The 13,972-nt window shown below is 40.2% G+C and overlaps 1 protein-coding gene across 1 annotated transcript; it reads left to right on the top strand.

The window, feature by feature from the left end:
- The first annotated feature begins 3,222 nt into the window (after nt 1-3,222).
- Nucleotides 3,223-11,531, top strand: LOC142209846 (sulfotransferase 2B1-like). Its single transcript, XM_075278889.1, has 6 exons — nt 3,223-3,358; nt 4,143-4,351; nt 7,644-7,770; nt 9,099-9,193; nt 10,965-11,145; nt 11,300-11,531. The coding sequence occupies exons 1-6, from the start codon at nt 3,223-3,225 to the stop codon at nt 11,416-11,418; spliced, it is 867 nt and encodes a 288-aa protein (XP_075134990.1). The 3' UTR covers nt 11,419-11,531.
- The last annotated feature ends 2,441 nt before the right edge of the window (nt 11,532-13,972 follow it).

Below are 13,972 nucleotides of genomic sequence, written 5' to 3' on the forward strand. Positions count from 1 at the left end.
AAGCCAAACCCTTCCCTTCTTCTATTTATGACAATAACTATAGATTCACTAAGACTGACATTCCTATTAGTTCAGCTGATTTGTACACTTTGTTTTATATTCTATATCTAGAACATTTGTTTTTCTTATGACAGGTTATATATATATAATATATGTGGGTGACTATTGCATTGTACAGTACCTAAGCAGGCACTAAGCTTTAAGAATAGTTAAAAAAAAATAGAACCTCAATATTAACCTCCTAACATAACTACAACACCAGAACCCTCAGTACAAAACTATAGGACCAGAACCATCCTTACTACGTAATGAAAGCCCAACAGAAATTTCATGGGAATTAAAACAGTATGGAGGTGAAATTTAGACATTACTTTATTATTTATTTTTTTATAATACATTCATTTAGCGCTAAAATTAACACATTCACAAAGGGTTAAAGAAAATGAATCTTACATTTTGTTATAACATGTCTCCCGAGCACAGAAATACCCCATATATAGATGTAAAAAGGGAAGCACACGAGAGGTCAGGAGTGACACTGGGTGTTTGAAATGCAGATTTTGCAGGAATAGTTTTTGGGTGCCATGTCTCATTTGCAGAGCCCTTAGAGTACCAATACAATGGAATCTACCAAAAGTGACCACATTTTGGAAACTATACCCCTCACAGAATTTATCGTGGAACACAAAAGGAGTCACCGAGTGCTCTAAGCGTAGTAGAAATGTGACACTCTTCAGAAAGATATTAAAGCTAGAAAAACAGACCAGTTGGCCTCTCACCTGGTCAGGTTGTGAGATGTCACAACCCTAATATAGGCTTATTGATTGTCAATCCAGGTGGGAATGGCAGCAGAACCAACAGTACACCGGATACACGGAGAAAGAATATGTATATGCTGAGAACCAGAGGTTCGTGTTGGGATGAAGTTTTGCGCTCCCTGGTAGGTCTTAATGATGATATGGAGACCGGATTTCCAAATGTTGAACAGATTTATTGCAAAACAATAGCATTGGAACATTTGGAAATCTGGTCTCTATATCATCATTAAAACCTACCAGGGAGCACAGAACTTTGTCCCAACACGAACCTCTGGTTCTCAGCATACACAGAATTTATCAAGGGTTATAGTTAGCATTTTGACCCTACAGCTGTTTCACAGATTTTATTAACATTGGAATGTATAAATGAAAAATTACTAGAATGTCACTTTATCCCCCAAAGTTTTCAGTAATACAAGCACTATTTGGCCAGATTTTGCTGGAATAGTTCTCAGGTGCCATGTCTCATTTGCAGAGCTAATACAATGGAAACCAACAGCAGTGTACTGTTCTCAGTATCAGGACAGACCCAGACACCTCTTCTTACCAAACCGCCACGGAGATCCTAAAAAAAAAAAAAAAAAAGATTCATGTAGATCTATGGTATATATAATGTTTGCTAGAGTTTGACTATCTTTAGTCAGTGGCATTTAGCTGCTGGTACAGCCATATATTTAGGGGATAACCATATAAACCAGTTTCTTGATCAGAATGCAGTACATAGAGACACAACACACTCTTCATGCCACCCTGTACCGCAGTATTATTACAATGGAAACCCCCCAAAAAGTGACCCCGTTTTGGAAACTACACCCTTTACAGAACATATCAGGTATAGTGAGCATTTTGATATCATAGTTGTTACACAGATTTTATTAACATTGGGACATGAAAATAACTATTAAAAAAAACAAAACAAAAAAACAACGCAGCAGTAGCGGCTGTCGCCGTGCCCCCTAATGTCCTGAGCCCTGTGGCAGCCGCTACCATAGCTACCCTGGTAGCTACACCCCTGTACACAACCTTAAAATAGTAATATGAACAAAAACAAATATAATGAACCAAGTGTGTCCGCGCTAATTAGGCATATGGGACCTCGTAGTTACCTTGTCTTACGCCTTTATGATACGTAATCAGGTATTAGTCACTGAATTTGTAGGGCAACGTCTTCGGCTTACAACTCTTGGATTCAACGGTACAAATGCAACTTATTCTGATGGATATACCCTCAAAATGGAGGGACCGGTTGCGGCTCCTTTCGATGGCATAAAATGCTGGTACGCTGATGTAACAACAACGTGATTTATTTAAGATAACACGTTACGGGTCCTTTGGTACTCCACAGGCGCCACCCCTTCATCAGATCTTTAGTATTCGGTGTTTAGAAGTGTATACCAGTGTTCAGAAGTGTATACCAGAAGGGTATACGCTTCTGAACGCGGAATACTAAAGATTAGAGATGAGCGAGTAGTATTCGATCGAGTAGGTATTCGATCGAATACTACGGTATTCGAAATACTCATACTTGATCGAGTACCACTCGCTACTCGAATGTAAAAGTTTGATGCAGAACCAGCATTGATTGGCCGAATGCTATACAGTCGGCCAATCAACGCTGGTTCTTCTCCTACCTTTAGAAGTCTTCTCCGTGCAGCTTCCCCGCGGCGTCTTCCGGCTCTTCATTCACTCTGCCAGGCATCGGGCCTGGGCAGAGCCGATTGCGCATGTCCACTTGTAGTGCTGGCATGTGTAGTTGGCTCTGCCCAGGACCGATGCCTGGCAGAGTGAATTCAGAGCCGGAAAATGCTGCGGGGACGCTGCAAGGAGAAGACTTCTCGGAAGATCCAGCCCGACCCTCACTCGTGGACTTGGTAAGTATAATTTGATCAAACGTAGCCTACCCCTGAAACGAGCATTTTTCCCCCATAAACTATAATAGGGTTCGATATTCGATTCCAGTACTCGAATATTGAGGGGCTACTCGAAACGAATTTCGAACCTCGAACATTTTACTGTTCGCTCATCTCTACTAAAGATCTGATGAAGGGGTTGTGTCTGTGGAGTACCAAAGGACCCCAAAACGCGTTAACTTAAATAAATCATGTTGTTGTTACATCAGCGTACCAGCATTTCATCCCACCGAAAGGAGCGCAAAATCGGTTCCTCCATGTTGAGGGTATATCCCTCAGAATAAGTTGCATTAATAAGCCAAATATGGAAATCTCATGTAACACTAAGCATTTGGTAGCATACATCCAAACACAACATACCTGTCTACCTGTCGTGAGGCTGTGGTCATGAATACAACGGAAAAGTGGTAAAAGAATTAAAAAAAACTAAGATAAGATCTACTGAGGACATTTCTTGATGATGTTCAACTGGAATTTGTTCTATTTCAGATAAAATGTCTTTCGACCATTTTGATTACAAAGGAGTCAGGTTTGCCAAAGGGATCTATACAGAAGAGTCTGTCAGCCATGCCGAAAATGAATTTGAAGTATTTGATGATGACATTTACAATGTAACCTATCCCAAATCAGGTAAGTAGAACATATTAGTTTATGGCTCGTGGCACGTTTGGTCTTGTGGCCTAAGATCATCGTGTTGCATTATTCTGTAACATCTATTGATTGTCAGTAATTTAGTTTAATGTAAATCCAAATGACAATCAATAAAACTGAAGATTTAATAAATATATTAAAATATATCCCATCTGGATGAAAATTGCCTCTATTGACGTTGAGGCTTTACAATCCTCTATTCCTCATCAGTCCGGATTGCAGGTCCTGTGTGCAAGCTGTGTGCAGCAGAATGTTCTAAACTTCTGTGGTGGCCCCTAGCTGTCGCAGGGGTAAGTGTGTGTGTTAGCTGGCCTGGGGTGAGTGTTAACCCTTGGCAGCTGTGTGTGTTTCACTTGTACTGGTCACCTGGCCAGTGAGCTAAACTGGCAGGGTTTTAGTTGCACCTTGTTCACATGGAGTGCCGCACAGTACTCACTGTTCACATTGAGTTCAGGCTGCAGTGTCTTTGCAGCTGTTCACATTAAGTACCGCGCTGCAGTGTTTTGCAGTAGTTCACATTGAGTTCACACATACAGCCGCCCTCCATTGGGCCTGTGGACCTCGCTGCAGTGTCTTGCAGCTAAGAGGTTCTGTAGTTTAAAAAAAAATATTTATATATATATATATATATATATATATATATATATATATACAGAACCGTAACAACGTGTTTATGGGAATAGTTTTCCAGGGACTCTGTAAATCTTGAAGGAAAATTCCTGCATGTATACAATGTCTTGATGTAATCTCTTACTACTTCTAGGTACTAACTGGATGATTGAAATCCTGAATTTAATTAAACACAAGGGAGATGTAACAAAAACCAACGCCACGCCTATCTTCTCTAGATCACCATGGTATGAAACAGCGAGTTTTAAAGAACGTGTGAAGAAACTGGACCCTCCAAGAATATTATCTTCTCACCTACCGCATCACATTTTTGCTAAATCTTATTTCAAGTCTAAAGCAAAAGTAAGTAAAACACAACCCTCTGCTTAGTGAGAACAGATCCCTGGAGCTTGTGCTAAGAAATATTCTACTGACACCTATAAGAGGTGGAAGTGTGATAGACGACTAAGATCAACATTATTTCCTTTCATTTGTACTGAACCTGTAATGTAGACAGCCTTGCAACTAGACATTGGGAAATCAATTGTCCCGAATATTCCAAATTGTTAAATTTTTAAGAAAACCAAATAATTTATTTTGACTCAGATTAACTAAAATAGTCATTGCACAGCGAAAATACAGAATAGACCCATGTCTGTGATTTCCTGACATCCTCCCCTCCAGTGGACACCTTACCGTGTTGATGTCGCATACAGTATATAAGACAATGTGGGTAGGAACACGAGGCTTCACTGGAAAAACAAATACATGATACCCAATATAAACTCAGTTCACAGAAGAGAATCATACAATTCTCACAGGGTAATCAAAAAAATGTATAAAACTTGACTTTTATTAGATATTATTAAAACTAGTCCCAATGGACCATAAAAAAGGGCCAAATTAACCCTATATGTGTCTGAAGGTCTGACCCCTAGTAGAGAGAGCAGGGAAAGAGATGAACTATTTGTGAAACTGACCCTATCTCCCTATAGCCTTCGCTTCAGGTTCCGGTCCAAAAAAACTCCATCTGAACTTACCCTAAGGGTTATTTTGGACAAAAGTTTTGGTTTTGTTTTTTCATTTGATGGCAAAACACTGATTCCACTTGTGCTAATCGGAAAAATATAATTCTTAAGGGATTTTTGTTTACCCAATAAACAGTGTGACACCTGCTGGACTGAAAAATCTCCATTTAATATGGGTTGTTGTTTTTTTTCTCCTTTGATGAGCTGGATGAGAACAGTCAGCATTTTTTTGCAAGTAGAGCAGGAGGTATGGTAATACTATTGGCAATCATTCTGGTAGGGGGGCTAGCTGTTAATCTGGAGGTGAAAATTAAAAGGGTGTGCAAGAATTGCGTGACCGAAAGTAGTCAGAGTCAGGTTGAGGGTGACAAGACATGAAGAGGGTGGTGACAGTAGTGATAGTAAATCCACCCAATGCTCAACCCCAAAATCTAAAAAGCAAGCCTGGATCAGACTCAGTAGAAGAGTGAAAGCTTATGGAGTGGAGTTGGTGGCAGTGGTGGCGGCAGACATGTTTCCGCTGCTGCTGGTGTGGTTAATTTCCATGTGTGAATGTATTTTTAAATCAACAAATAAATCATGGCATTGGAATTGTGCAAGATCCGCAAGCAGACATTAACCGTGGCCATGAAGGAACAACTCTGTGTACTCATATGAAAAGACCTCATATTTGGAAAAATAGACTTTGGCAGTGGTCGGGAAAGTGAAGACTGCTGTTCTACTCCCTATGATCTTCCTTGCAGGCAGGACCCATCCACACCTAGCACATGGACGTTGTTCTCAATATCATCACTGGCTGTGCCTCCTCCCCTTCTCCCATGCCAATGTCAGTTTTTGTTTTTTTGTTTTTCTAGAGGTATCTTCAGAATAGGACTCATTCTTGCTTATAAGAGAAGTAATTCAGTAATAGACTCGACACTTTACAAAATACAAATCAAGCCTGTCTCCAACAGTGTAGTCATCAAATGTTTAGTTTAACAAGTGTGCGCTCAGCTTTATAGATGGGCAAACATCTAAAAGTTGTTTTAGTTTCAGATTTGGTCTCAAGATTTGTTTTGAGTCAAACACATTTGTTAAGAATGACAGCTTAAATTAGCTTAAAATATAGCGTAGAATACTCTCAGGACTACTAAGAACCTATCTATAAAACATAGCGTAGAATACTCTTAGGACTACTAGGAACCTATCTATAAAACATAGTGTAGAATACTCTTAGGGCTCCTAGGAACCTATCTATAAAACATAGTGTAGAATACTCTTAGGGCTCCTAGGAACCTATATATAAAACATAGTGTAGAATACTCTTAAGGCTCCTAGGAACCTATCTATAATACATAGTGTAGAATACTCTCAGGACTACTAGGAACCTATCTATAAAACATAGTGTAGAATACTCTTAGGGCTCCTAGGAACCTATCTATAAAACATAGCGTAGAATACTCTCAGGACTACTAGGAACCTATCTATAAAACATAGTGTAGAATACTCTTAGGGCTCCTAGGAACCTATCTATAAAACATAGCGTAGAATACTCTCAGGACTACTAGGAACCTATCTATAAAACATAGTGTAGAATACTCTTAGGGCTCCTAGGAACCTATCTATAAAACATAGTGTAGAATACTCTTAGGGCTCCTAGGAACCTATCTATAATACATAGTGTAGAATACTCTTAGGACTCCTAGGAACCTACCTATAAAACATAGTGTAGAATACTCTTAGGGCTCCTAGGAACCTATCTATAATACATAGTGTAGAATACTCTTAGGGCTCCTAGGAACCTATATATAAAACAGTGTAGAATACTCTTAGGACTCCTAGGAACCTATCTATAAAACATAGTGTAGAATACTCTCAGGATTCCTAGGAACCTATCTATAAAACATAGTGTAGAATACTCTTAGGCCTCCTAGGAACCAATCTATAAAACATAGTGTAGAATACTCTTAGGGCTCCTAGGAACCTTAAAGACAAGCTTAAATTATTAGGAGTATATCTGAAAATTAGGAGCAGCCCCAGGACACATGCTATCGAGAAGAGAAATGTTAATATCTCCTAGGTATAAGTTCCTAGGACCCCCCGAACGGAATACCGTACACATTGGCAAGCGGTGAGCTTATGAGAGCACACGCGCCTTATAGACTATAATGGGGTTGGCGCGCACTCCGTATGGTGTCCTCATGGAACATGCAGACAGAAATGTACTTCATGATCTACTTTCTTGTTCGCTCGACTCGTGTGGGGAATGCGCGGAAAGCACACAGACCCCATTATAGTCTATGGAGTCCATGTGCTTTCACTGTTCACTGCTTGCCAATGCATTCAGTAGTCCGTTCAGGGGGTCCCCATGCGGACTTCTCGAATAGATTACCAAACACAGATGTGAACCAGGCATAAGCGAACAGGAGCTCAGTGCATAAGAAAGTATTCTCCAGAATTGTTACTTTAGGGGGGGAATATGTATTTACTAAAGGAGAAAAGACCTTTCCCTTTTGACTACATGAGTTATTTTTCCATACAATCTATGATCTAAATGTAAATTATGACAATTAATATACATATGAAGATTAAAACAAGATGTTAAGTGTTAGAATTTTATCTTTTCGCTTACTGTTTTTTTTCCCCAGATTATCTACATAATGCGAAACCCAAGAGATGTCATTGTATCCTTGTTCCACTTTACCAAGATTGTCAAAATCTACACACCTACTGAAAATTTTCAGAATTTCTTAGAGGACTTTATACAGGGGAAGGGTGAGATATTTCTGTACCTGAATATACCATAAGGAACAATACTGTTGTTTTTTTTTTTGTTGTTGTTTTTTTTTAAGAATATTTTATGTGACTGTTCAAATGTAACATTGCAAGCTATTAGTTTTCACATTAGCTACTGTAGTACAAACTGCTGATTCCTCACTTTTCAGTTTATAGTTATAATCAACTTCCCTGCCCCCGCTCTATTATTTGGAGGAGGGAACTGTTCTCTATCTATATTTAATTATTACCTTTATTCTGTCTGTTAAATCCCATTAATTTAGTCGGCCATAGAATACACATAAATTATTGCACTGGAAGAATTTAACTTCTCTTTGCCATGCCACACAAAAGTTAGTCAATTATCTCAAAGTTACACCCGGACCCTGCACAGATCAGCCGTTCTTCCAGCCCCTGGGCACTGAAATCTGATGTAGTAGACAGGGGGGTCCATGCAGGCTACTCCTACCCAAGTAATAGAAGCAGAGTACCAACCCTGTCTACTTTATAGCAGCGGTTTTACGGAATTGCAGCACCATTCCTATTACTTGAAAAAAAGCAACCTGCTCTCACTCATTATTCACTGCACCAGCTTCTGCCACCTGGAGGCTTCTGGAATAGCTTACCTGTGCAGGTGTGGGACCCCCACAGATCACATACTGATGCCCTATCCTGTGGATGAAATTCCAGAATTGGCCATCTTTATAGGCAACATTTGGGAATGGATGTTCCTTGCTCATGGTTGGCTCCAAAGGGGTTGTCTGAGGAATATTAATTAATTTCCCTAGTCCAGGGGAAGCTTCTGATGGACCCAAAGGCCCTAGCGCCATCAAAACCCCAGGGTCGGAAGCAGCGTTTGAGTCCCTGGGCCATTCTGCCCTTTAGTCGTTTCACCCACTTCTCCCCTTATTTTATAAATGATTAATTACCTGTTTTATGGGTGTTAGCTTTACTCTAGTGAGCCAGTCCCCATAGCTCAAGTACCATTACCTGTGAGATTGTGGAAGAGCCGAATACTGCCTTGGATCACATGACCTTGGGGTCTTGCCATAGCCAAAAATAGCCAAAATAGTCCATCAAATGCATCTCAAGAACCAAGTAAGTCAATTAATATTACCTGGACATTCCTTTAAAAGCAGCAATCATTGGGGATGCGACAATCGTTCATCCCTTTTGTTGGGTCAATGTTTTGGACACTTACTTGGTCCTTACCTGGTGTCTTTTTAGAGTCCTTATGTTGACACTTTGGGTATTCTTGTACAATACTATAATATATGTAGTTTATACAATAATAACTACTTTGTTACTTTATTCCCTTTGTCTTTCAGCTCTGTACGGGTCTTGGTTTGACCATGTAAAAGGCTGGATGCAAATGAAAGATGACGAAAGATTCTTCTTTATCACCTACGAGGAGCTTCTCCAGGTAATAATACTGCAGTACAGGGCGGCATGGAGAGCGGGCTGGGTCTCTATGTACTGCATTCTGACCAAGAAATGGCTGTACCAACAGCTAAGTGCCACTGACTAGAGATGAACCACTTGGTTCTGAATAAGTTTCGAATCAAATATTCCTAATTTTTTGGTTCTTAACCAAACTGAACAAATGCAGATTTGTATCAGATAAACTTAAGTTTTAGCCACGACATGTGGAGGCCCAGAAGAGTTGTAAAAAAACATTCATAGTAACCTTACTTTAACTAGAACAACCCAGAAAGAATATGCAAATCTAACTTCAATGATGTATTTAGGAATCCAGTGCTTCAAGAATGCACACCAATAGAAGGCGTTCACTGAGAATGTGCAAGTCTATCTTTCATGATATAATTAGGAAGACAGAGTCTCAGTCAAGCAAACCTCTATTGGTGTGCATTCTTCTAATTCTTATTCTAATTAAGCTCATGGAGCACAGCAGCCTCATACTCTCCCAGGCCTTCATTCCGGCTCCTAGACCTTTCCAGCATGCCCCTTCTATGTTGATCATTTGAGGTCAGCTTCCTCTTTGCGGTATCAGCAGCAGCGACTCTCTTCAGCGAGATTGAAATCCCGCACATGTGCTGTCAACTCAGTCCTAATGTAAAGTAACCATGTCAATCCAAGCAGTCTCAGAGACTTCACCTCTGTGTGTTGTCCACCAGTGTGAACATCCTATATGTGTGTCTGCCAATCATTTATACCTCATATTTTTTTAAAAAATTGTGAACGGAATTCCAATCCTGATCGCTCAACCCTTACCTGCAACTTAACTCAAATTAACTGTAACTTTCCTACACAGAACCGTTGCCACTCCCCGGAGCTCCAGGCCGTTGTTCTCTGTCCTCTCCCCTCTCATTCACATGCCTGCAGAATGCCATGCGCACCCCCGCATCCCTAGGCTAGTGTTACTGATACTGGGAGTAGGTGGGGCTTGTTGTGGCTTAGGAGAGTGTGAGTGGGTACAGGGAGGGGAGACGTGAGTGATTCACTAGGGAGGCGGGGGTGAGTGCAGCGATCTGCTGGCATGTGAATGAGAGAGGAGAGAAATGGACAGAGAACAATGGCCCAGAGCACCAGAGAGTGGCGTACACACCGGGAGAGGAGGCGGCAGCAGTTCTGTGCAGGTAACCGGACAGCAGGGGGGACTAAGTAGCCGGCGGATTTTTTAATCACCACACAGCGTGCAGTCCAAAAATTGAAGCCTTCAATTTTTGGACTCCACGCTGTGTAGTGAATAGGATTTTTAAAATCCGATTTTCGATCATTAAAAAATCTCATTGACTTGCATTCGGATCGTAATTGGAATCGGGATCGGGTTCGGATGGAAAATGATCAGAAATCGAATTTTAAAAACAATCCTGAAATCTGAAGATCGGCTCAACCCTACTTGTATAGTGTAGGGGTGCCTTAGAAACTTAGATTTCACTATATATAGATAATGCCAATATTGCCTACACCCATAACACACCCATGTGTACCAAGATAGGAGTATATATATCAGCAGTTGTATATAGTTTATTCCATATGCCCCATTCACTTGCCTAATGTTTACCAAGATACAACATAAGGATGTAGGCTCTAACACTGATGACCTTCTGCTCATACATCCACCATTCAGAAGTGGGTTCGCTGGTTAGTATTACAGTTACTTAAATATAAGATCTCAATAAGGTGGCAAGTTGTATCTGACTGATGATCTAAATAAATCAAATTTTTCTCAGGATCACCGTGGCAGTGTGGTAAGAATCTGTAAATTTTTGGGTCAGGAGTTGGATGATGCCCAGATTGACACAGTTGTTAAACATTCAACCTTCCAATCCATGAAGGAAAACCCAATGTCAAATTGGAGTAACGTTCCATCTTATGTAATAGACCTATCTAAAGGCTCCTTCCTGCGTAAAGGTAATTCTGTTTATCTAAGCCATCACTATTGGATAATTTTTAGTAGCCAATTGTTATATAGTATCAGAGGCCATGGACACTTCGGCTATTACACCTCTTGTAAACTTTCTCGGAATTCACAATAATGTATTTCTCTATATTTTGTTCCTTACAGGAATATCTGGAGACTGGAAGAATCATTTTACTGTCGCACAGAGCGAGTACTTTGATAAAATCTACCAAGAGAAGATGAAGGACCTCAATATGAGCTTTTTCTGGGAACAATCTTCCTAAAGTTCTGGCCTCATTTTGTATTACATTCAGGAAGTGGTTGATGGATAGAACAACATGTCTTACCAAGGGTTGTCAGAGATTCCTCCAGTCACTGACCATCCAATACAATACTATGGCTGGGAGCGGCAATGGGAAATTACATGTATTATATCCAAAAAGCCCCAAAGGGCAGATTGTCTTGGTGTTTGTCCCATATTAGAAAATGGTTTAGTCTGTGTTTGTATTAAATGTTGAATATTTTCCAGAATAAAACAGCGAATACATGAACAGAAATGGAGTTTTTATCTTCTGTTATTCCTGAATGGTGACAAATTCCACAATAATGTCCATGAAGTATCGGCCTGTGTGTACATTGACATAGTATCAGCCTTCATTCATGTTATTTCATTCCATATGAGAGACAAAAAGAAACCCAAACTAAAAAAGACAAACAAAAACAAGGGCTAAAAATCTTATATCTGGCCTTACATAGCAAATTGCTGCAAGACAATGCTGCAGAAAAAAAACACTCCAGAAAGACATCACATGAATTCCCTGGTCCGGCTCAGGAGGAGATCAGCAACTCAGAAGCAGGGGACTCGGGAACACAGATAGGAGAGGCCCGGCAACCTCCAAACAGTGTTATGAAGGCCCTACTCCTAACAATATAAGTGTAAGGAGCATAAGATTAGGTCAGAAGTAAATTGAGGTAACCAGTTATGGATGGCCTTCCATATCAGAGTTAAAGTTAAAAACTTGATTGGCTGATCAATGAGTACCAAGTGAAGGGATTAGCAAAGAAGAGAGGTCAATGAAAAATGAGCAGAGAGTTAGGTTAATGGGGCAGCAGAGTTGAGGGTGAATTGGTAGGAGCCAGAGCATTTGGTAGGAGGTCATACGGAAAGATGTTGCACAACAAGTTACACCTTATATTATTGGTGATGCCCCTCTGTGTGCGTGTGCATATATCTATTGTGAGAGAGTTAAGGGTGTGGTCTAGGAAGACAGGTATATTCCAGCCAGGCAACTAAAGGGTATTTGTTAAAGGCCCATACCAGGGACGTCAGCTGTGTAATCAAGGCCTGATATTAGTCTGTGTGTGAGGACTAGGAGTGTGGCACCACACTTACAGAGCTGACCTGTCCAGACCGAACCTACAAAGCAGGTACTTTGCCACCTGTTGTTGCTGCCAAGGTGGGAGTCTGGTAGCCAGGCTCCTGTGTAGTCAGGGGAAAAGTTTCTTATGTTTAGTTAGTTCTCAGCCGAGAAGGTTCTTGTTTTGTTTGTATGTGACTCTGACAAGAAGTGAATAAATACTGAACTTAAGCGCAACCTAGTACCTGTGTCCCTGTTTCCTGCACTGCTACCGATTATCTACCTGAGTGATTCCCCATATATATATATATATATATATATATATATATATATATATAGGCATGGACATGTATTTTTCTCAGTGTTGAAAATGTACAGATTCAATAAATAATTTTCAGTTGGATAATAAAGTATATGATTGTGATCAGTGGGTTTGATGTACAGAATGGGCTTGGTCTACTGTTCTCAACCATGAATGATGCCTCCAAATGCTGAGCACTTTCATATAAACACACATGTAAATTTAACTTAAGAGTCAATTATGTTCAGGAAAATATAAAACTGATTATCTATGTATCGTCCCCACCTCAGGACATACCCAAAGTGGTGGGACATAGATAAAGTCTTCTATCCATACAGTCATAAAAGTATTAGACCATCACAGACCATCCTAGTTGCAAACTATAAGTATCTGCAGAGATTTAATACAGTTTGATATACAGTAGAGACATGTAGGTTCTGTATAGAGATGGAGGAATTGGTCGGCAACTACATGGATTTGAGTCAAATATTCCAAATTCTTTTTTTTTTTTTCTTTTAACAAAACCAAACAATTTGGGAAGACCCCAGAGTATTACAGGTCGAGACCCAGGGGAGGTGACAAACAAAAAACATTCATACTTTCCACGAGTTACTGAATTGATTTAACCCTTTCACTGCCAAGGACATAGCTCTACGTCCTCCCAGGGTGTCACTTGCCTAGCTGAGGACGTAGCTGCTACGTCCTTACTTCTAATGCCCATATTTCTGGTCTCATTTGGGCTATGAAGATAATGTTAGATTCATTTTAAAGATGAATTTCATCTTTAAAATAATACTAAGGTCTTAACGTTAACCCTTACTGTAACAAAGCGATTCACTGTTGAAAACACTATTGGGGATTGAGATTTCAATTCCTGACAGCATGTTTAGCAGGAATTCGCTAACAATTTCTAAGGGATATATAATGAATATTTTGGAATCATTTTAAAGCTGATATTCTCATCTTTAAAATGAATCAAAAATTATCTTCATAGGCCAAACTAGTCCTGAGATACAGGACTTTAAATTGTCCCCCCCCCCCCCCTCCTGGCTCGGGAAGCATTAGCGAAACAGGAATGTGTACACAGACACAGAGACAGAGAAGCATGTTCTCTGTCCCTGTGCACAACCTGTATGTGACCCCAGAAGGGGGAGAAGGCATTCAGTCCCTATTTCCCCC

This window comes from Leptodactylus fuscus, chromosome 6, assembly GCF_031893055.1.
Source record: "Leptodactylus fuscus isolate aLepFus1 chromosome 6, aLepFus1.hap2, whole genome shotgun sequence".
Classification (NCBI taxonomy): Eukaryota; Metazoa; Chordata; class Amphibia; order Anura; family Leptodactylidae; genus Leptodactylus; species Leptodactylus fuscus.